The sequence below is a fragment of the Simochromis diagramma genome, unplaced genomic scaffold (genome assembly GCF_900408965.1).
Source record: "Simochromis diagramma unplaced genomic scaffold, fSimDia1.1 OVJJ01000438.1, whole genome shotgun sequence".
Classification (NCBI taxonomy): domain Eukaryota; kingdom Metazoa; phylum Chordata; class Actinopteri; order Cichliformes; family Cichlidae; genus Simochromis; species Simochromis diagramma.
The window spans coordinates 112824-137755 of NW_024387263.1; the positions used below are offsets into that span (position 1 = coordinate 112824).

Sequence of the window (24932 nt, forward strand, 5' to 3'; positions counted from 1 at the left end):
GGCTAATTTTACATCTGTATTACAGTCACATCTGTGATACTGTCATAAAGGTGTTCATTTATTTACGTTATTCCACTCACTCACTTAATTGGTTTAATAATCTTTATTTATTAGTTCTCAATAACACAGACCCATTAAAATCTAGAATAGCCTCAGTTGTCAATAATTATATTTACTGCCATAGGAGAGAGTGCCAAAAACTGAAGGATATGGAAAAAACACCAATCTCTTCAATACCCTCACATGAGGAAGTTATTAACCACACTCAATTGATTTCTAAAAGATGCAAGAACATAATGTAATCCAAAAGGTTCTTGTTTAGTACAGCAGCAGCTCATGAAAACTTGTATTGGATATACAGGGAGAAGTGAACATGAATTAATTTGGTATTCATAATTACACTGAAGAGTATTGATTTTATTTAATTCTAGTGAAGACACTATGGGCACCTCATATTTTTAATATGCAGGGAGGTGAAGGACCAGCATGCACCTGGGAAGGTCTCAGTTTCATTAACAAAAAAAGCAAGTATTACTGTACATATGTGGCTGCAATGCTGTGGGGACCTGTCAGATGCGCATTCTGACTGTGTGGCCAATTTGATCAAAGAATAATCAAGTATTTTATGATGGAACTCACCAACATGAAGAAAAACTGGAAGATTTCTGTCAGAAAAACTACAGATGTACTTTCCATTGTCAGTTGACTTAGTATTTTTGATAGTTATGGAGGCGTTGCCATTCTTCAGCTTGTCTGAAAAATGTGATACTCGACCTCTGAACTGCTCATCTTGACTTGTTCTGCCATCATTTCCAGGGTCATATAGGAAAATCACTTTTTGACCTGCTGGTCCTACTTTCTTCCAGTTAAAAGGCATTGACTCAATGTTCCTTTTATCATAGACTGAACAGGGTAAAATGGCATCGTCACCCTCTTTCACAATCACAGGTGGCCCTGAAAGACAGAAACATGCATTAAACAGTGTGTTCATATACAGTGTGAATGAGATAAAAGGAATGTCAGGCCACAAAATTTACAACTGCGTCCTCTCCTTCACTGCTGAAACAGCAGTTTGTGAACATTTTGGCTGTTAGTCAGATTGGTTGTCTATTATTTGTATTTTTTGGTTATGTTTTATAACTGCACAGATATATTTTAAGTTTAGGCCCAGGGGAGGATACATAACAAATAAAACAGTTTTTTCAGTTTTCCAGCTAGGATTGAGAAGGCTAAGCATCAGGCTTCAAATGAATTAAAATTCCAGAAATGAGAGCTGCTCCATCCAAAGTGGGATGGATGCCGTCTCTCCTAACAAGACCAGGTTTCCTCCAGAAAGTTTTCCAATTATCTATAAAGCCCACATCATTTTTTGGACAGCTGGCAATTTAAGGACAATATGCAGCTAAACATGCAACCCATGGTCTGACTGGGGAGGGGACCAGACCATGGGTTGCGCGCACACACACACACACACACACACACACACACACACAGATAGAGGACAGTCTTGCTCAAGGATATTTGGTATGGAGACTGGAGCAACCCAGCAGTTTCAGGGTTCATTCAATATTGCCAATTCTGGCCCCTGGAAGACCATTCACTATGGTTTCTGGTATCTGTAGCTTCTCAAAACATAAATGCAAATTACCAGAGTTTGTTCCTTGGTGGGTGTGTCACCAGGTGGATAAAATGTTTAGAGAAATGAACGTGTTGGTAGTGTACTGGGGGCTTCTTTTTAAGACTCCACTGCGGACTATCTGTTGGGTGAGAGCTAATAGTGGCTATGCTACCTTCACCCGCACTGACTACAGGGACCTAGTTAACTTTCAATGGTGCGGAGCCGGATCTTCAATTCAGTAATCCTAGCCTCCAGAGCTGCAAACAGGCTACATTTTTTACAAGTATCATTATTACGAAAGGAGGCCGAGGACTAACTAAACATCTGACCCAATGAGCAGAAAAGTGGAGTAGGGAAAGATGAAGAGTCTATGCTGCTACCGAATCAGCTACAAGCTAGCTATGCTATCCATCCTTGAAGTGTTTAAAAACTGAATATAATTAGAAGGTGATTCGACAGAGCATGTGCATTTGGATAGAACATGTGAAGACTGCACTATGAAATAAGACGTTATCTAAAAGTTTTTAATTAAATTGGCTCCACAAAATTAGCCATTTCTTAAACTGTTAAAATAATGATGGTATTTAGTATTTAGAAAAAAGGAGTACAATGTGTTTAATAAGTTTAAAAAGAGGATATGCATTATATATTGTTCATTTTTAAAAGTATTCTATTTTATTGTATAGAGCTCATGATAATAAAAAGAAGTGACTGTGGCTGTGATCAGTAGCAGGACTCAGAAGTAGTGACACAATGTACGAGAAGTTTTTTTTACAAGTGTGTATATATGAACTGGACTATCTGCTCCACAGTCACTGTCAATGTGCACATTTTGCAAACTGCCTGTGAGAAGCTGAGGACATTTCTGTACGAAATCCATCGAGCAGCTGCTCACTTTTGTTTTAGTGTCGAGAGCCCGAAGCATCTTGGAGCTATCCACTTTTCACTCTGTATTTCTGTACAGTTATGTGTGAAGAAAGGCAGTGATCAGCTGACATCCATCTTGGAGATGGATTTCGTGCAGAAATGTCCTCAGCTTCTCACAGGCAGTTTGCAAAATGTGCACATTGACAGTGACTGTGGAGCAGATAGTCCAGTTCATACATACTTGCACAAACCTCTTGTACTTTCCATCTGTAATCCTGATACCAATCACAACACCACTCACTTCCTCTTACAATCATGAGCTTTTTACAATAAAACAGGATACTTGTAAAAATGAACCATATATGATGCAAATGCTCTTTTAAATTTATTAATTACATTCCTTACAATTAAATACATTGTAAGGAATTTCAAAATGTTCCTAAATACTTTAACCATTATTATTTTACATTTTAAAATATTAACAGTGTTTTGAATATTTAACACAAATTAACAAATGACAGTTTTAAACTGGTTACGTTTTCAGTTTTGTTTCGTCGCTCATCCAGTGACTTCTTCAGTCTCAGCTCCTCAATCTTATAAACAGTACATTTGACTGAAACTAGCACCACTGAATGAACAATGGGGTCAGGTCCTTGAGCATTAAGATGCAAATTGTAATGACCATTGATCAACAACTACTGATCAAAGACCATTCATTGGTGTGGCTGTAGCTCAGGTAGCAGAGCAGGTCAGCCACTAATCAGAAGGTCGGTGGTTCGATCCCAGGCTGCCTCCTGGCTCCATGCCAAATATCCTTGGGCAAAATACTAACCACAGGTTTGCCTACTGGTGGTGGTCAGAGGGCCCGGTGGCGCCTGTGTCCGGCAGCCTCGCCTCTGTCAGTGCGCCCCAGGGTGGCTGTGGCTACAATGTAGCTTCATCACCAGTGTGTGAATGACTGAATGTCAAGTGCTTTGGGGTCCTTAGGGACTGAGTAAAGCGCTATACAAATACAGGCCATTTACCTTTTAAGATCAACTCTGTAACCTTTCTGGAAGTTTCTGGCTTCAATACCACTAAAAACGCTACGTCCAGATGAACAGAATGAACCTTTTGGGATAACTGAGCATCCATCAAGACAGACAAGCAAAGTTCATTAATTAAAATAATGTTAGGATAATAACCAGTTAGGAAAAAAACAAAAAACAAAAAACAAAAAAAAACAAAAAAAGGAAAATTTTAAATAACAAAAATTCACATGTACTGAATAAATCAGTAGGCTTACACATAATATTGTAAATAAGTCCTATTCATATGTATCCCACTGATAACAAAAATGTTGATATTTGTAAATAAAAAATGTCTTAATCATGTAAATTCCCTGCACTTGTCACAGAAGTCCAAAAAATTATCAAAGTTCAAATGTTGAAAGTCATATTGACATCCAAGCTGGGTCATGGTCGACGTTTAGATTGTGGACTAAGTTTGAATGTCGTATAGATGTCCAGATTTGGTCAAGGACTGATGTGCCCAATATAGACATGATCTGCATACCTATCCGAAATCAGATGTTTAGTGGGCTCCTGTGACTCCTGCATTTAAGGACAATAACAGGACTTAATCTGTTACCCGGAAACCTTAAAAAAAACAAAAACACACAAACAAACAAACAAACAAACAAACAAAAAACAATAAAAGAAATTGTTCTTTCAGGAGATAGGGCTCAGATTTTTGTTTAGCATGACGTCAATTTTTACTGACAACAGTTTCCCCCTTTAACAATTCTGTGTAAAATGCATAATAGGCATTATTATGCATTTTATGCAAGCTATTATTGCGTGTATATGGTTAATAATTTAATAAATGATTTTACTTTATTTCAAAACAAAAATAATTTTTTGCATCCGTCCTCATGAATAAAAATGTTTTGATCTTTTATGTGTGTTATTCAGCACACATCTCCTCTCTACATATCTGAAAACAATATCGGTTATCTTTGTGCTTCCAGATTTTATGTTACAGTGTTTCCTCCCAGACTACATTCTTAGTGTTCGTTATAAGCATTTACTCACATGTTGTTCTTCACATTTATTAAACAAAACAAAAGAAAACAAACAAAACAACAACACTTACCATCATGCACACAAATCTCTGAAGAAATCTGATGCCATTTTTCCATCTGTGTGGCTATACAGCGATAGCAGCCAGGATCAGTCACAGTAGTCTGGATGGTGAGGTGAAAGCGACCTTGTTCTTCTTCATCCTGCACCATCTTAGAAGGAAGTGTTTTCCCATTACTGTCCTTCCACTCCACTGTAGGTTTAGGAAAAGCACCTGGAACTTCACACTGCAGAAGCCCTTTGTCTTTAAGTATTGTGACATAGGGCTTTCGAGCAGCACCTGTGAGCACATCATACACCATAAACATAAGACAATATTAACAATGAAACAATATGACGTGTGATTTTTCATAGTATTAGATGTCACAGTACGACCTTAATCATATCTCCAGCACTGATTAACATAACTTCGTAAATGCAATTCTAAGAGAAAATTTAAATAAATAAATTAATTAAAAAAAAAAAAAAAAAATCAGCAGCTCCATCTCAGACTCTACAGGCCTCAGTGTTAAATGCTAAAGTTCATAGCAGTACAATTAGAAAAAGATTAAACAAATATTAATTATTTTGAACAGTTGTCAAGAGAAAGCTTCTTCTATCCAAGAACGAGGACAGTAAACAACTTGGTTTTGCAAAGTTGTATCTGAACAAACCACATCTTGAACAATGCCCTTTGGATAGATGAGACCAAAATAGAAATGTACGGGTGTTAATTTGGGCTTGACCTAACCACCTTTGAGTTACTGAGTTGACCATGAACTCCTCTTTATACCAAAGTATTCTAGAAAGTATTCTAATAGCTGAAGCTGAAATTAATTCAGGAAATAACAGCAAATCTCCAACGGAATGGCTTAAAAAAATGTTCCAAAGTCCAGACCTCAATCTAACTGTAATGTTTTGGTAAAATTTTCAGTAAACTATTAATAAAGGAATGCCTGCAAACCTCAGTTAAACTGAAGCAACAATGCAAAGAAGATTGGGGCACAATTCCTCCATAACAATGATAGAGACTGCTAAAGATGGTTCTACACGCTGCTACATTATGACTTTTTCTTATGTTTTCACACAGTGCTTATGCATTTTTGCCTTGGTTTTTTGTTACACAGTGTAATATGTTTTATTGGTGGTTATTTCTGGATGTACTTTATCTACCTAATTTTAAGACCTGCTAGGATTGGAGGAATTTTAAAAATTTTGTCCTGATACATTCTGTAAGAAAGCAATATAAAAAATATGTGCATTAAATAAGTTTATGTTTGATATTTCAAAATTTTATTTGATTATACTGTCCAGTTGTAAAATAAAACATCAAATAGCTGCAACTGCAACTTGGATAAAAAACAAAACATGGGAAGATTTCAGCAGACCCTTTCTCTCTTTGCTCCTTTCTTTCTTTCTAGAAACAGAAACAGTAATTTATTTTGCATAAATTTTACATTTATTTTTTTTACATTTTTAATAAATGTTTACAAAGTTAATGCTGTACGGCAAAAATCAAAGAAATCAATCATTAACATTGTTTGAACAATGGACTGTTTATAAAGATAATCTTTACACACGTTGTATGATTCAAGTAGAAGAAGCTGCTGTATGTCTTTACCTATTAGTGATACATTCAGATACACACACACAATGATGTAATGATCAGCGACATTATCAAAAATTGGACTCACCTCGGAAGTTTCGGACCTTTAATCTGCCCTCTGAAAGGAAAAAAAGCACACATGTTAGAGGTGACTGTGTTATCAACATCTTGGCAGTCAGATAGAACTGGAGAAAAGAAACTCAGAAGTGTTAACCTGCTATTAGACATATTCTTTCTCTCTTTTTTTAAATAATAGTTAAATAACAAAAGAAGGCACAGTCACAGATTTTATAAATGTCCTTATACATTTATACAATAGACTAGTTTTTGGTTGTGGATGTGTTTTGATCACAGTCAGAAAACACTGTGTGTCTCATATATAAGGAAAATGAACATTAACTTAGTCAGTGTTTATAGTCTATTTAATTTATTCCATTTAATTTTTTTTTTATTGAACCCTATGGACACCTCAGATCTTTGATAAATAGACAGGTGCAGGACCAGCATTGACATGGGAAGGTCTCAGTTTCCTTCACCAAATGTTGCAAATATCACTGCAGATATGCTGTGGGCAGTCAGCATGCCAGATGTGCATGCTGACTGTTTTATCCTTAAATAATTAGCTGAATTATAAAATCACTCACCAACAACAAGCTCAATGCGGGATGTTTTTACACTGGGCTGCATTTCTGGAAAACTACAGGTGTAGATTCCGTTGTCCTCCAGCTTAGTTTTATTCATTCTTATGGAGGCGTTGCCGTACTTCAGCTGTTCTGGAAAATGTGAGACTCGACCTTTGAACTCCTCATCTTGACCTCTACTATATGTACCGTCAGCAAACATGAACACCTCCTTTAGAGGAACTGTTCCTTCCTTTTTCCAGACAAACAGTTTTTTCTCAATGTTCTGATTGGTGCTGAGGGAGCAGGGTAAAATGACATCATCATCTTCCATCACAATCACTCTGCTGTCAGGTGGTCCTGAAAGACAAAACATGAATTAAACAATGTGTTCAGATACAAAGTGATGAGGATAGAATGAGAGTCATTTATGAGTCAGGGACAGCCACTCAGAAGAAAGTTCACGCTTGATTTTTACTAATTATGAAAGAAAAATAAAGCCACAAAAATATAATCAGCAAACTTTTTCCCTATAAAAGTCATATATTTTAGCTCAGTTCCCCTTCATAAAAACAAACTGATTAAACTGGTCTGGACAAAAATGATGGTACCTCTAGAAAAAGAGTAAAAATAAGATGACTATAGGGACCTTAAACCGAGGTGTGTCCTGTAATTATTGTCACAGATATATTTCTAACTTGTGGGGTGATCGTGGCTCAAGAGTTGGGAGTTTGCCTTGTAATCAGAAGGTTGCCGGTTCGAGCCCCGGCTTGGACAGTCTCGGGTGAAGTCCTTGGGCAAGACACTTCACTCGTTGCCTACTGGTGGTGGTCAGAGGGCCCGGTGGCGCCAGTGTCCGGCAGCCTCGCCTCTGTCAGTGTGGAGCCACAGCCAGGGCAGCTGTGGCTACAATGTAGCTGCCATAACCAGTGGATGAATGTGTGGGTGGATGACAGGTTGTGTAAAGCGCTTTGGGGTCCTTAGGGACCTTAGTTATACAAATACAGGCCATTTACCATTTGTAATCAGTCTGCCTATTTAAAAGGTAAAAGTGAGCTAAGGACAGAGCTGTCTCAGGTGATGTGACTGACAATTAAAGACAAGCATGTTAAAGGTAAATGCTATAAGACTGTCTCCAAACAGTCCCTGTGACTACAGTACAATATACTGTATTAATCAAGTTTTTAGGCCCACAGGACTGTAGCCACCCTGGACATGAACGTAAGAGGAAATTTGATGACAAATTTCATCACTAAGTTTCAAGAGATAAGAGATTAGAGGTGCACTAAAGTGTCAAATCACACCATCTGTGGTTTGAGCTAAAGTGGACTTAATGGAAGACGGCCGAGGAGGACACCAGTGTTAAAAGCAAATCACAAAAAGCATGAATGGAATTTGCCATTTAGTCACTTTCTGAAATGTCACATCAGCTCTATGTTCACAGATGCAAAAATAAGGCTTATAAAGAAAATAACACAGCGCCTGCTCTGAAACATGGAGGAAGTTCAGTTATGTTCTTGCTTTGCTTTGGTGCATCTGGCACCAAAGAAAATCTCTTGAAATCTCAAGACTATCAAGGCATCCTGGAGTGAAACGTAGTCTCCAAAAGGCACCCTTCAAACCACAGACAGTTGAAGCAGTTTTCTCCTGAGGAGTGTCGACGAGTGCAGAAGTGTCACTGAGGGTTACAAAACTCGCTTCATTACAATGATCGCCTCCGAAGGTTGTGTAGTAAAGTAATTAAGAGGACCATTTTTGTCCAGAACAATTTCATTTTTTTAATCATTCTGCTGAACAACAATTCAAAAGCAGTTTTCATGAGTCAATTTTCAGTAAATGTTTATTGTCAGTTTAAAGTTTCTTTCTTTCTTTTTAATTGAAGGGTCAATATTTGTGTATTTGATGACACTGAAAAATGATTCTTTTGTGTTCCCTGTATTAATCATCCTCTTCAGTCTCACAAATACTGAGTCCCAGTATCTCAGCTGTAACAGTTTTCTACAAGAGTTTATGCCAGGCGTTCAGGGCAGCTATTTTTGTTAGCACACAGACATGCTCTAATCATACAGCAATAATCAATTACATCAACAGCTTCAAAAACACAAAGTGTTCAAATATCTAATCTTCATCTTTTGGGCACTCAGCAGAGTCTCTGACAGCACGGCTCAAATCCAAAGTCCTCGTCCTGCTCTCTGCTCTGCTTCCTCTTTTCAGCAGCAGGTTTTTACTTTGCTTGTTAAACATAATTTAAAATGCTGCTAACTGCTCAGTAAGACGCTCACTGAACAAAGTGCTGCATCACTGACAGAACACAGAGGGCGAGGTCCATTAAAGTGAACACTCTCTCTCTCTCTGTAAATGGACTTCTGCTAATATGACTGCATCCGCTTGATGCGGTATCTTTACACAAACGACTGCATGTGAAGTAGAGGCACACTCCTTGATAGTCACTTTGACTGGCTGCTTCCTGCCTTTAGTGCTTCGTCCCCATCACACATTGTGCTTTGTGTGCAGGGTTGACAGAGGTGGAGAGGAAAGTGAACAAACGTGAGATTCTTAGAAACAGACGTGCACGTGCAGGACACACCTCATCCGTTTCCTGAAGAAGACGAAACTTGACTTTCTCGCTCAAACATCACTAAAAAACAGACAAATATCTAAACTATTGTTATTACCACAAAGCTGTGTGGAAAGATTGTGATGTCATTTCTTAATTTCTGATTTGGTGCAAAGATTTTCATACTTTTGTGTTTATGGGGCAAACAAACACAGGTGTGGGCTCAGGAGAATTTGGCAAGATAACAAGAAACGTATTAAACTCATAAACATCCAGCAGGTCACCAGTGAGCCACATGTGCTGGTGTTAGGTGTAGACTGACTTTTAGCTACACGCTAAACAAGCAGAGTTTCAGAAAGTAGAAGATGTTGCCTCTCGGTTCAAGTGTCTCATGAGCATTTTGGTCTTGCAGTTCTTCTGGGATGATATTTCTATTAAAGTGTGGCAAGTGCATAAAAAATTCATATAAAGAGATAAAAGTGAACATAACCCTGTCTCTAACCAGGTCACTGGTGACCAGGTGGCTCATCAGAGGTTAAAGAAAGTTTCTGTGACAGCAGGTTTCTTCATTTCCACTTGATGAAATATCACCAATTCAGGCAGCAACAGTTTCAACGCTGTGAGGCCAAAAATGTTTCATTGATAAAGATTTGAAACACATCCAATCTGTGTCCTTTTCACCAGCTGAGCTCTCAAAAATTTCCTGCCAGTTTGAACCTGCACATCGCAGTCAGTAACAGCCTCATGTTAATGAGCCACAAAAGGTTTTAACTCTGACTGTAGAAAACTTCAGGAAATGGAGCCTAGTGTTCGTCTTTGTAGTCATATTAATCCTACCAGGCCTCTTCACTCATTGAATCACTCGCTCTGAGAACTGGGACTAAAACACAAACAGACCCTGAAAGAGTTAAAAAACTAAATAAAATTATATGTTGTGCATGAGAGACCTGTGGATGAGTAAAAGCCAACATCCACTCTGACAGCATCCAGTAACTCAGCGCAACATTAGCAGAACACAGCTGCTATTGAGACTGGAGATCCAGAGCCCACAGCTCAGTGGGATCAGGGCTGGACTGGTAATCTGGCCCGATGGGTCAATTTTCTTTTCCTTGTCGATATAATTATTCAGGCCACCTTCTCTGTGCACTGGTGCACCTTGCAGAACAGAGTTTAGTGTGGAAGACGTGTTTGATAAAGATGGACAAAGAAAAGAAAAAAACGTGGAGCTGAAAAGCTGAGAGAGAAACAGAAAAAAAATAGAAACAGATGCAGCCAAATGTGTCACGTTAATAGTCAGGGCTGCTGCCATCACCAGCAGTACCACCAACACTTTTAACAAACCCTGGAGGTTCCACGTAGGTTAGCACTAGCTAACAACATTAACTGCCATCACCCCTGTCTGTAGTTGGGCCACATTGTTGGGGTAGAAGTGAAGGACAGAGACACAAAGACCTATTTTACTTACCTAAGTGCTGCTAAGTAATGCATCTTTTAAACAGAAAATAATGTAATTATATGACTAATTGTTCGATTTCCCTGTTTTTTTTTTGCAGGCACTACTCAGTGTTATCATTGCTTCATGTGCACATATTTAACCTGGGTGACCGATCATGGTGGGTCACCTGGGCCAAAATTGCCAGCGACAATTTTTTGTCCAAGTCCGGCTCTGAGTGGGATCAATAGTGAGCAGCATGGAGATAATGAGCTGACCCTGATAGAAAGGAGGAGTGGATCTGAACTAGATGATGTCCAGCCACCTCCAATCACAGATGCATCTACTGAGCTGAAGATGGAGATTGTGCCCAAACTCAAGGTAACCACCCAACTGAGAGCACAAGTCCCCAGGCTTACAATATCAAGGGAGATGCTCAGAGATGTGAACATTGACCTGGGCAAAAGGACGGCACAGAGGCTCTGATCATACTAGAACCAGAACAGGATAGCGTACAGTGAGCACCACAACCAAGAAGCTGGGAAAGTGTACAAGAACATCTGTGCTGCATTGAACTGGAAGTCCAAATGTCCCGATGGGAGACACCACCAGTGATGGTTGAGAACAGCAGGGCTGTGGTTCTGAGGGACAAGCAGCTGCTGAACAACCAACCAGATACTGTGGTGGGTAACAAGGAGCAGAAGACTGCAGGTGTGACAGAAGACAGTGACAGGAAGAAGGAGTGTGAGGGGAAAAAAAGAGTACAGGAGCCAAAGAGCTCCAACTCAGAAACAGGAAGAGAGAGAGAGTGAGAGAGAGAGAGTGTGTGTGGTTAATTATTCTCTATTCCATGAGTCATTTTATTGTTGTCGACCCACTTTAAGGGAACATAAAACTTTAGATGCATTAAAAAATCGCATTCAGACACAAACAGCAGAAATGTGTTTACAGGTTAAAACACGTCAGGATGGAATAATGAGAATCTCTGATAACTGATCATAAACACTAAAGAGAATAGTTTCGGTTCATTGTTGAAGATGCTGCACATTAATCTGCCCTCTCATTGTTTTACTCTAAAACGCGGCTGCGTTAAAAGCTGATGTCACAGGTGTAGACTCCGCAGTCATCCACCCGCTACAGCAGCAGCCTGAGCAGCGTTAAAGCTCCATCCGCTGCTGTGAAACGTGACTGCGCCTGCACTGATTATCACTCTAAACCAATGAGTTTCTTACCGGATTCAGCACCAAACGTCAGTCCGGACAAAGTCAGGAAACAGAAGCTCAGAAACAGAAGTGGTGGAAGCTCCATGTCTGCAGAAACCCTCTGAGGATCAAACGTTACAGCATCTCTTTTTTTAAAAAAGAAAAAAAAGAAAAAAGAGCTCGGAGCCACTCCCCCTCCCGCACTGACGCACTCCAAAACACTTTGAGTTTCTATTCTCTTAAAGCAGTAAACCATTACTGCACTTCCGGTGTATGTATATGTCGCAACATCAGCGCCTTTTAGATTGAACTTGTTTAACAGCGACAATTACACAGAAACGCGGAGAGAAGAAAGATTAATGAGCAGAGATGGCATGTTATTGTAAAAAGGTTAGGCTGAAGTAAAGAGAAAGGAAGCTCCCACCACGGAATCTGCAGCCTTTGAGGTCAAAGACAGCTGCAGGGTTTTTTTTTTTTACACTAATATGACCTATATGATGAAAACACACGCACACACACACACACACACACACACACACACACACACACACACACACACTGAGGCTGTTCCTGCTCCTCCTCGTAATAAATACAGATTAACCAGGTTGTTCATCTGATACAATAAAAACTAAAACCGTGTTGAACAAATGGAAACATTAATGTAAAGCGCTCACACAGATTCATACAGTGTTTTGGACACTTTTCCTCTCATATTGCTGATTTCTCTACAGCATCTCTCTTACTTCTTCTAACCTTTTCATATTTTTCTAATATTATAATTTTAGTCTTCCTTTGTAAATTCAGCTGCTGTTGCTATGATGACTGTGATTGGTTGGATGTTTCCAACGCCACCTCTTTCACATGAACACGTTCAGACTTTGGGTCAACTTAGCTGATAACCAGCTTTATGTGCCATCTTATCCTGATCAACAATCTCAGGTGAAATTAATCCAGGTAACTCAAAGAGACCCTGGTTATCTGCACCTTGCTGAGCAGAACGGTGTCCTGCTATTCAAAGTCACTGCCTCTGTTCCTTCCCCGTTACACCTGCCTCCCTCTCATTCACACACATGTATTCAGTCTCACGTCTACTGACTTCCATTCCTCTTCTCTCCAGCACACACCTCCACCTCTCCAGGCTCTCCTCCACCTGCTCTCTACTCTCACTACAGATCACAGTGTCGTCTGCAAATATCAGAATCCACAGAGACTCCTGCCTGACCTCCTCTGTCAGCTCATCATCACTGAACAAGAAGGAGCTCAGATCCTGATGTAATCCCACCCCCACCTTGAACCCACCTGTCATTCCTACTGCACACCTCACTACTGTCCCTCTGTCCTCACACATGTCCTGCACCGTCAGTTAGTCATCTGGAGTAACCGTCTTTCCGCTCTTCATCATCTTCGCGGTCCTCACTTCCTCTTTCATAAAGCTCTGTACTTCCTCATTCACTAACTGTCCTCCATCCATCCTCATCTCTCTCATAGAGCTAGAAATGAACAGAATAGATCAGTTTTAACCAAAATATTGTATTTCTTCTATTTAACATGGACACATTAACGATAAGCAATAGGTCCACATTTCTGTCCATAATAGGAAAACACAACGAACCACTCATGAATCATTGTGCACACAGCTAATCTAATCTAACACTATCTTAATTAATAGGATGTGGTGGGAAATGACGTTGGTTAGATTCTGAAGAACAGATTTATGACTCACTTTGGCCTCATACCAGCTGATTTTTCAGAGTGTGCTTTGTGTAAACAAGGTTTAAATAAAGTTTAAAGTCTTTTTACAGCCAGTAATGTAATGTTTACTGAGAACCTGAACATGTGGGCTGCTAGTTTCATCCACCCACTCAGGATGAAGGAGTTGAACTATGAATCTACTAAGCCCCCACAGTATTAAGATAAGATAAGATAGAACTTTATTAATCCCTCAGGTGGGTTCCTCTGGGAAATTCGATTTCCAAAAGCACAGCACCGACAGAAGTTACAGTTACAGAATATTATATATATATATATATACACACACACACACACATATATAAATACAGAGACGAATATAAATAAAATATACGAAGGGGATAAATAGAATAAATAGGAATAAAAAATAAAAATACAAGTGAATTGCACATTTCAAGTATTGAGGTCTATTGCACCGTTGACTATTTACAAAAAAGTATTGCACAAGGTATTGCACAGTGAGGTGAAGAGGCACTACAGCTTAGTTGTTCCCCCTCCTTTGTCCTCCTGTCTCCCCTCCCTCTCCCCTCCAGAGAGGAGTTAAACAGTCTGATGGCGTGTGGGACAAAGGAGTTTTTAAGTCTGTTAGTTCTTGTCTTGGGGAGAAGCAACCTGTCACTGAACAGACTCTTCTGGTTGTTTACGACCGTGTGCAGAGGATGTCCAGCATTGTCCATAATGTCCAGCAGTTTCTTTAGTGTCCTTTTCTCTGCCACTGTCACCAGAGTGTCCAGCTTCATGCCGACCACAGAGCCAGCCTTCCTGATCATTAACCAGTATTAACTGACTGTTAACTGACTGTAAGGTTAATAGTTTAAAATTACTTTGGGATTGCTACTGAAGGTGTGTATTTTATTATTATTGCTGAGTGTTATCTCAGGATTAAATACAGGAATGATTTATGACAAAGGCTACAAAGTCAATAAGGAAAAAAGATCCAGTTCCACTCTGATGTTCACTTTGTATGACCTCAGTTTGACAAAAGCATGTGCAAGAACTGACGGCCTGTAGAATAATGTGTGTCAGCATTATTATACACACATGCACTGACAGCATATTATCTTCAGTGATCAAAGAAAACTGTGGCACCTGTGACAGTGGAAGAAGAATACAGATATAAGAGTTATATTTTCTGTAGGACTGTCCGACCTTAGTGGCTGTGGAGGAGCCATATCTTTGTAAACATGTGGGACGCACTAGTTATTAACCTGCAGTGACTCAGGAATGTGCAACCATATAAACAAGGTGAGTCATGAAGGTGGGCGGGAAGAAATAAAGAAGGATGAAATTTCCTGTTCAGTGTAAAAGACCAACCTTTGTTTAAAGATGAAGAATGAAACCCTGCGTGAAATGTTTAGTTGTGTTTGGTTTCTGACCGCGAGCTCAAAGCACAGATGACGGCATGAAAGGATGATGCTGACTGAATGTGACTGAAGAGCAGAGCTGGAGGAAAGCTGCATGTGTTTGCTGTCATTCAGGGATTCAGGTTGTTTTGTTTACAGTCAGTCAAGTTTTTTATCAAAGGATTTCATCGCTTGCTCGGTGCATTTAAGACATTTTAAATCGAAGTGTTACCAGAGCTGTGACCTCTTCAGACATCATCCTCTTCTCCAACATGAACCTTTTCCAAAATGTGTCTGTGGCTCTCAGAGTAGAGCTTTGGGCCAATTCATACAGCAGCCACGAGGCTTTATGGTTTATAATTCCTGAAGATCATTCCAGCTCTACTACATGCCAGAGAGTGAAGGTAAAACCTCTCGTGGCTGCAGTCGGCTCTCTTCCTTCTCGTTTATTCTGGGGTGATCCACAGTGACAAACATAAAAAAGGTTAAATTTCAGAGCAGGAGAAGGACGCATACTTTCTCTGAGAAAGTCTAAAACGATTCAGCGAATAAGAAGTTAAACCAGCGTCAGCTCAGATGAAATTCTGCACATTTTCTGGAAGAACTGCAGCCACATGGCGCCAGACTGGGAACAGGTTTGTGAGGATTTTTGGGACTAAGGAGGTACACAAGTCAAGACAAGTCATTTGATTTATTTAGCACATTTATGCACAGCCGACATTGATCAAAGTGCTTCACAGCAAATACAAACAGAAGAAACAATAAAAAGATTTAAAGCAATAATAGTAATGTTTCAATAAATAAAATTGGAGGATAAATACAAATGATAAAAGTAAATAACGATAAAAAGTCATATAATAATAGCAAAAGAGATGCACTGTGAAAGTGACACAATAAACTGAAACTCATCTGAAGCTCATGAGGAGACGGTTAGTGAGGAAGACCTAATCTGAGGAGGAAGATGATTCCAGAGTTTTGGAGCTACAAACCTGGAATTACTAGAAGCTGCCGATCAGTGGACCTGCTGCACCATCATTATCTCAGAGCTGCAGTCCTCTGGTGAATTTCACCCAGCAGTGTCAGCATCCACGTCCTCCACAGGAAGTTGTAGCACTGACACATCAGCTCCCAGTTTATGTTTATCCAACCGACTGAATGCATCTTTTCCTCACATGGTATTTAATTGAATTCATTTTAAATGGCACCAAATCACAACAAAAGTCACCTCAAAGTGCTTTATATTGTAAGATAAAGACTCTACATTAATACACAAAAACCCCAACAATAAAAAAAACACCCTGTGAGCCAAGCACTTGGTGACAGTAAGAAAGAAAAACGTAATTTTAATAAAAATAAATCTTTAGGAGAAACAGGCTCAAGGAGGAGCGGACAGCAGCCATGATGGGTGAGGGGTGAGGGGAGGAAGACAAGATAAAGACTTGCTGTGGAGGAGAGCCAGAGATGAATAATAACAAATAATTAAATGGAAAGTGATGCATAAACACATAGTGGCTGAAGAAGAAACATCCAGTGCATCATGGGAATCCCCGGCAGCCTATGTCTATTGCAACATAACTAAGGGAGGATTCAGGGTCACCTGGTCCAGCCCTAACTATATGCTTTAGCAAAAAGGAAAGTTTGAAGCCTAATCTTGAAAGTAGAGATAGTGTCTGTCTCCTGAATCCAAACTGGAAGCTGGTTCCACAGAAGAGGGGCCTGAAAACTGAAGGCTCTGCCTCCCATTCTACTTTTAAATACTCTAGGAACAACAGGCCTGCAGAGCGAGAGCGAAGTGCTCTAATAGGGTGATATGGTACTACAAGGTCATTTTCATTTTATTTTCACAGAGTTTTTAGGACGTCTTGATAATTAATACATTACAGCAGACCGTCCCTCTGAGACAGGACGCTTCTAATTTTGCAGATATTGCACTGATGGAAGAAAGCAGTCCGGTTCAACAATAACACAAAGACTCCTCAGAGAGTTACTGGAGGCCGGGGTAATGCCATATCTGGTTAGATACCATATTTCTAAGATATTTACAAAAATAACAAAAGTCTTTGTATTGCCTTTGCAGCAGAATTCTCTTCTTGCAAAATCTGTAATAAAATTCTTTGGTTCACAGTCACACACTGCAGCAGTGCCAAGTCCTGTTTCTGAAGAAAAACCACAAACCCACACAATAAGTAAGAGTGCACCCTCAGGCTAATCTTCAGAAAGATCAACCACACGAACAGGTTGTGTTGCAACACTTGTGTTTGTTTCACGTCAGGTCTGCACACAGTGCTCAGAAACATATTAGCATTAAGCAGGTTTATAATCTGCAGCAGTGAGGAAATCAAACGTTAACACTGACATGTCTGTGAAGGTTCTCAGTCATCCAGGTCATCGTAGTCTAAGGAGCTTGGAAAGAAAAGCGTCTGGACTTGTTTAAGTTGCTTGAAGACGTTTCACCTCTCATCCGAGAAGCTTCTTCAGTTCTAAGGTCAAATGGTGGAGAGTCCCAGATTTAAACCCAGTGGGAGTTTCCCCCCAAAGAGGGACAAAGGACCCCCTGATGATCCTCTACCTAATCACATGGTGTGAAATCATGTGATTTCCTGAGGTCAGATGGCCCAGGATGTGAGTGGGCGTTAAGGCGTCTGGGGAGGGATCTCAAAACTGGATTATAGATGGCAGAGAGTTGGTGTCGTAAACCCCCGCCTCTGTTCAAAGATGGTCGCTCACAGTGGACATAGATGCTTCTTTCACTCCTCTTTCAAACCATCTGTCCTCTCTGTCCAAAATGTGAACATTGGCATCCTCGAAAGAGTGACCTTTATCCTTTAGATGCAGATGGACAGCTGAGTCTTGTCCTGTGGAGGTGGCTCTTCTGTGTTGTGCCATGCGCTTGTGAAGTGGCTGTTTGGTCTCTCCAATGTAGAGGTCTGGGCATTCCTCGCTGCACTGTACAGCAAACACCACATTGTTAAGTTTGTGTTTTGGAGTTTTGTCTTTCAGGTGAACCAGTTTCTGTCTGAGTGTGTTGCTGGGTCTGAAATACACCGGGATGTCGTGCTTGGAGAAAACTCTCCTGAGTTTCTCTGATACACCGGCTACATAGGGGATGACAATGTTGTTAACACTGATAACAGCTTCAGAGGTAAACATGAACTGTCCCAGGAGTCTTTGCACTTGTTTGGTTCACTGCAGTCCTGTTTCATCAGGTATGTTTTCTGATCATCAATTAGCAAAAGGAAAAATTAAACCCATGAAAAAAATATTTAAAAAGTGGAAGAAAAGAGAACCCGAGAAAGTTTATTAAAAGGAAAAACGTGAAATATTCTCGGGTTGGCGTGAGACCCTGAATTAATTTAAATATGAGTTTCTGAAGAAAAGCCATAAAACCAAACAACAACTCTGACTGCAGCCTCGGGTAAGTTTTCCTCAGAAACAGCCGGCACGCGAACAGGATGTGTTCAGCATTCACTTCAGGTCTGCACACAGAAACATCTTACAAGCATCAGTCTAAAATTTATAACCCGCTCCAGATCAATAAGGAGAAAACATTTTGGAAAGACTGAAAATGAATTGTTGTGATACAAAATTCAGCTCTCTGGCAATTAGACTCTGATCATCAGAGTCCAGATGCTGACGAAGATGAAACTGTACAGTACAATACAGACAGTAAGTCATATTATGATTGATAATACTTTATTTATCCCGAGGGAAATTGTTTTAAAGGCTGTCAGATGATCCAGCGCCAGGAATAAGTTGGACAGTTTCACTTTGAAGTTAATTAAAGCTGCCAATCCCAGTAATGCTCCAGTTTTTTGTGTTTTGGAGTAAATGTTGTTTCATGTGGAGTCAGAGGGTTGATATCAGAGTCACTCTGGACTCTGACTCGCTGATGTGCCAAACCTGACAACCACAAATCTGATGCATTCAAAATTTATGATGGTGAGATTTCATGAAAGCAGATGGTTGGATGAATTTAGGTGTCCATCATCAGCACAGTCAGCTGAACGTAGTGGGCGTCTGTCAACTGAAGTCACTGAAGTGTTTGTGGTTTTGGTGACTTTTGGAACATTTAATGCAATTATGACCTGCTGTGTGGTACACACCATTTAATTGTCATGGTTTTGTAGTTTCTGGACTGATAAGCAGATTCAGACAGCCGGGAAAAATTTGAACAGTTTATTTAAAACTGAATAATTGATGGAAGCAGACTGATGGAACAGGTGCTCCTATATAGGACGTAGGAGGTGGCTGGGGAGAGGGAGGTCTGGGCCTCTTTGCTTAGGCTGCTGCCCCCGTGACCCGGCCTCGGATAAAGCGGATGAGGATGGATGGATGGATAATAAAAGGTTGTCTGTATGTGCTTCAAGAGTCTTACTTATGTGTCCTTACTTGGAGTTAGTTAGATTGAGAAGAGAGAGGGGGCACAGGGGATCAGGCTGGAATCTGGAGATGATAGAAGGTTGAGTGGAGACTGGGCAGGCAGGTGTGCTTCTGTGAGCTGAGAACTAGGAAGCAAACAGAGCAAAGGAATTATTGAGGGGTAAGAACAGCAGCTAGAGATTAACAACCATGGTGGAGAAAACGATCTGGCAGAGAGCGACTTACACAGCAGGTCCTTAAACACTCAGCTAATGATGAGCTATGAGCTCCAGATGGATGAAAGTAACTTAAGGGTAGTTTCACCCACAGGTGGAGACATGAGGAATCTGCCCACCTCTAAACCTGACAGAAGAGAGAGAATCTGATCACAAACAAGTTTCAGCTCCAGTTTTATGTTTTATTGATCTGCTGGCACAGATAAGCAGATACCCGTGCACTTAATAAACGCAACCTGCTGATCTAGTGTTAGTGTAGTAGTTTAACTACAGTGTCAGCTCATGAGTTAGCAGCCCAGCCTCCACATTGTAACTTTGTATTTTCTACTTAGTATTTTTATTTATTTTATTACTGTTTCCAGATAACATTTTCTTGTTTCATCCAGTTTATATTGTTTAGTCTTTATTGGTTTCAGTATTAATTTTAGTCTTTTTTATTATTATTGTATGGGGGGCATATGTCAGAGGCAGGATTTAGAAAATCAGTACAGATATTACAATACCAACACAGAACCTTCTGAAAGCAGCCGACTCACAGTGTTGTAGACATCCAGAAACTCAGTAAACACCAAAACCTCATCAGACACTGTAATAAGATTTTTACCGAGCTAACAGAACAAAACTAAGAATATTCCCTCTGTAGCTTTTATTACAAGTTAGTTGGTTTTCCAAGTTCACAAACTCATTTCATTTAGTTTACTTTATGTTCTGACTCTGCATTTAATGGTCACAGAGCAACAGACTCTGGACAGGTCACTGACCTGTCACATGGCTCTTTGACAGAGTGGAACGAAGCCAGAGTACAGAGCACAAAACTCTGACTGGATCCTTGTTGTTGAGAGGCAACCATAATAATCACTGCACCATCCTGAACACAGTAAATCCTAAGATGCAGTTTTATTTTGTTAAAACCAATAAACTGTTTATTAATATCTGTATGCACCCTATTGTTTAAGTCACAAATGACAAGTAATGCAAAGCCGAGCTGACATGAAAACATGGAGAAAGTTCAAACAAAAAACGTTTCACTGCACATCAACACTGCAGTAAACCTGTGAGAGGCTCAGACTTCACCTGTGTGGGACTCAAGTAAATGTTAAAGTAAATGAATGTAAACACTGCATGAAAAGGATCTGGGTGGTGATCCTGATCCTTCTGTGCTGCACAGATGGGTGAACGTAATAATAACTTTCACACACAAAGGTGCTGAGTGACACCCATAACTGCCCGAACAGGTACAAACAAAACCTGAGTAAACAATGAGACTAACTACCTAACGAACCAACTAAACAACTTCACCTGTATTTTACTGCATTCAGCTCCTCTGTAACGGTTAGAATATCAGCTACAAAGTATGTGCTGTGCAAAGACACCAATAATCATGTTGCTACACTGATGTTTTTATTCTTGACTCTTTAATATATTTACAATTATTTGATTATCTGCAAAATACACAAAAAGTATTGAAAGTATTCATTCTGTCTAAAAATGAAGAATTACTGTGATATTTTAATAGTGATGTGAACATGTAGTGTTGTGATGGTAGCTCAGTGGTTCCTAACCTGTCATGGTCCAGTGTTTTTAGTTTGGGAATTTCTATTTTTTTAATTTTTTTTAAATATTCTTTGTCAGTTCTTAGTTTGCTTTCATGTTCTATTTAGGAGCTTCCATTTGTTTATTTATTCATTTGCAAGTTAAGTTTAATCATTTATAGTAACCTGTCATTTTGAAGGTCAGTTAGTTTTCTGTGTACTTTCTGTTCAGTCAGGTTGCACGTATTGATTTCCTTCTTTCAGTTCTCTCGCCCTCTCTTGTTTCCTGTGTTGTTAATTCTCAGTTTCTATGTTAGATGTTCTTTTATTTTATCACTTCCTGTTTTATTCTGGCAGCCTCCTTTTCTTAAATTTAGTTTTACGTCCTCCCCTCAGTTGTGTCACATGTGATGCTGTCTTGGCCTTTCAGAGACTGCAGGTCATTGTCTTTCACATTGTGATCTGTGCTGGTTTTAATTTCCTTGTACAGGCACATTCAGTGAGGTCGGGTACAATATTCAGTCCAGAAATCTGACATCATCCTAGGCCACTCTGTTCATACAAATCACCACTGCTAACTTTGCAGGCTAACATCACCTTCTGTTAGGAACTATCTGATGTTCCAGTGTTTTTACAGTCAAGCAATGAGCACGCTTATTTAAAACCTTCACACACAGATTCACTGAAACTGACCCTGAGCTCCAACAGTGTAAAAGAAGCTGTTCCTGTTTCAGCTCCTGTTTTAGTCTGACCTGATTTCTAACTGGCATCTTTCTCTTTTCAGTCCCTATCTCCCCATCTTTCTTACTTTATGTGATCAACCTGGTTCATCCTGTCTCCCTTGGCAAAGAGAGAGGGAGACACCAAAAGTGTGCAGTCAGTGTGGCCCATAAACTGTTGATTGAGCTGACTGTCCATAACGACCCTTTGGCCTCAGGCAGGTACTCCTGATTAGTCAGTCCACTCCTGGTCCTGCTGTGCTGGCAGATGATCAGACTCATTCTTCGCTGGTTTGAATGAAAAACACCAGAAGGAGCTACATCCCATCCACCACCAAACATCAACCACATCTTTTTGACCCAGTGTTTTTGCGTTTGAGTTCACATTTTTATTAAATAGACCTTAAATACCTTTAGTTTGTTTTTCATGTACTATTTTAGAGCTTTTGTTTTATTTCTTTTGTATGCTTATTTTTGTTATTTGTGGCTATTTTGGGATCTGTTCATTTTGCTGTGTAGTTTCTGTTCTTGGTTATAGTTTGGTGTTCCCTTCTCCTGGCCTCCTGTGTCCTCCCTGTTTGCATGTTAGGTGTCCTGTTGTTTTGCTTCTTGTTTGTATCTGCCTCGTTTGAACCATCTGGTCATAAGGTCTTCACTAGATGCCTTTGGTGACTGCAAATACTTTGTGATTTTATATTCCTTTTAAAAAAATAAATCCATCCATCCATTCTTTTTTATTTGTCCAAATCAAGGTTGCTGGAGCCTATCACAGCTGCCACAGGGCGAGAGGTAGGGCACACCCAGAACAGGTCACCAGTCTAACACAGAGAGACAACCATTTGCACTCACATCCACACTCCAATTAAACTAACCTCACTAACTGCCTGCCTCCACACAGAAAGGCTAGATGGTGTTGTTTAAATTCAGCTCTCTGTAGATTGATCATTTTCATTTCCATCCAACTATGTAGCATCCTTTTGTTGGTAACACATTACCCAGTTTGATTTGATTGAGATTTGATGTGCTTTTAAACTGTTCCTTTAAGTTTTTAAGCTGTACACTGCTTCCACTTCGACAGATGATGTGGGTGTGCTTCAGATCATAAGTCATTTCTCTCCTTCATACTTTTCTCTTCCCATCATTCTGGTAAAAGTTTAGATGTTTTCAGAAAAGTATAACCTGCCCCTCTCCTCGAGTCTTCCCAAGTTGGTTACACGAAAGTTTGAAAACACACACAGTCACAACAGTTTGATATTTTATTCCGCGATCCTTGAGCTGTGTGAAAAATGATAATGTATTAGGACATGATGAATTAAAAGCATGAACATAATTTCCAATATCAAACATCAAAAACAGTTGACCTACTGTGTGTATCCTGACAGTTTTCTTTAGCAAGAATAAAAAGATACAATGCAAAAGCATATTTAAAAAGGCACTTTTTTTTTAAACTGCAAAATACATTTATTTACAACAGAACAGGTCAGGGTTATAGTTAATTACATTAAGTTAATGTATGTTTAGGGTTAAAGAATTAACTTGAGACAGTTGTTTGACAAACATGCTGTTATCAGACAAATTTCTTTTTAAATATTATTTAAATATTTACTGAAATATGAGTGCAGCTGGGAACACAAATCCATCCAGAGTATTAATTGTGTGGGCAAATCAAACATGCGGCGCTACCTGCTGTGTAAACGGAGCAGCTAAAAGTAGTTTTCTTTATTAGTAACATGTTATGCACCAAGAGAAGGTGGAGCCATTTCTCTGCTCCGTCCTATTAAACTGCTGCAGAAGAGGAAAGCACAGGACAATGACCTCAGAGCTCTCATGGAATAAATACAACAGTAATTTAATATTTTAAACCTATTTCAGGTGACAGGATGACAGTTCATACATGTGTGGAATAAAGAAAAACATTGATGTGCTGCATCTGTTTTCATTCAAATAGAAAAAAAAATCCCAAATGCCCAGTGTTGAAAAGATGGTGTTAGACGGTATTTGAAAGTATTTTTTATCAAGTACTGAGGACTTTGAGATAAACATTTATACTTTTATTTTTTACACAGATATATGTGAAGTGATGATGATCAAAGTATTAGAAAAATGGCTGTGGTGACTGAACAGGAAACATTTATTTTGCACAAATGCAGCAGAAACTACATCCCTCCATCCTGACTTTTAACCATGTGCTAAACCACAGGATTAAAAGCTGGTCTGAACTTTTAAACTGCTGAAAATATCAAGAATAATCCAACATGTCCAAGCTGCTGTGCTCCAAAACTTAATTTGGTTCTCATAAAACAAACATAAGCAACACACACACCGTACTTCACACCAAGGGCGTAGATTTGGTTTTGGCATTGGTGGGGACGGATGATTCAACCACCAAACCCTGCCCTGTTTCTTTTTTTTTTCCTTTTTATTTTTGCTTCTTGATAATAAAAAAAAAAAAAAAGGAGAAATATACTTGCCTACATATGCAGTTCTACATGCTTTTAAACCATCTAAAATTACAATTCATAGTTTTATATGTGAATTATATAATGTTAAATTACTATTAAACAAATGACTGACTAAGTATTTTTAGACTTTAGTTTACTTCAGCCATATTCCATATAAATCAGGTATCATACAAACATAAAAATAGATTTAAGGACTGGTGGTTTTTGTCCATAAAACTACTCATCTAAAATTACCACAAAGTAAAAGATCTCTCAGCAACATTATGCAACATTTTAGGCACTACTGCCCCAATCAAATCAGTGAGCTGGGATGTTTTATTCTTTTTCTTTTTTGTGTCCCGTTTGGATCTTTAGCCATCAGAATTGTTGTCTTAAGGCCAAGAAAGATGCCAAGCGGATTTATTTTACCAAGTGGATCATCATGGCCTTGCCATATTGGTCCATTTGATTGACCTTTATTATAATTATGAATTTATTTTATTTTCAGTTGCTACAAACGGGACAGACATGACTGGGGGATAGGACAGGGAG

General features: G+C 39.4%; 1 protein-coding gene across 3 annotated transcripts in view; it reads right to left on the bottom strand.

Annotated features, from left to right (window-relative positions):
- Positions 1-24932, bottom strand: part of LOC120715371 (butyrophilin-like protein 2) — a 42811-nt gene that overhangs the window by 2251 nt on the left and 15628 nt on the right. The window contains exons 1-5 of one of the 3 annotated variants that reach the window (XM_040002329.1): positions 12032-12327; positions 6835-7170; positions 6279-6308; positions 4619-4885; positions 640-954 (exon numbers count right to left, since the gene is read on the bottom strand). In XM_040002329.1, coding sequence (XP_039858263.1) covers positions 640-954; positions 4619-4885; positions 6279-6308; positions 6835-7170; positions 12032-12257 — 1174 coding nt within the window. In that variant the 5' untranslated portion in view covers positions 12258-12327. Of the gene's footprint in view, positions 1-639; positions 955-4618; positions 4886-6278; positions 6309-6834; positions 7171-12031; positions 12328-24932 lie in introns of those variants that run through there. The other 2 variants (XM_040002331.1, XM_040002330.1) reach the window with 2 other exon arrangements.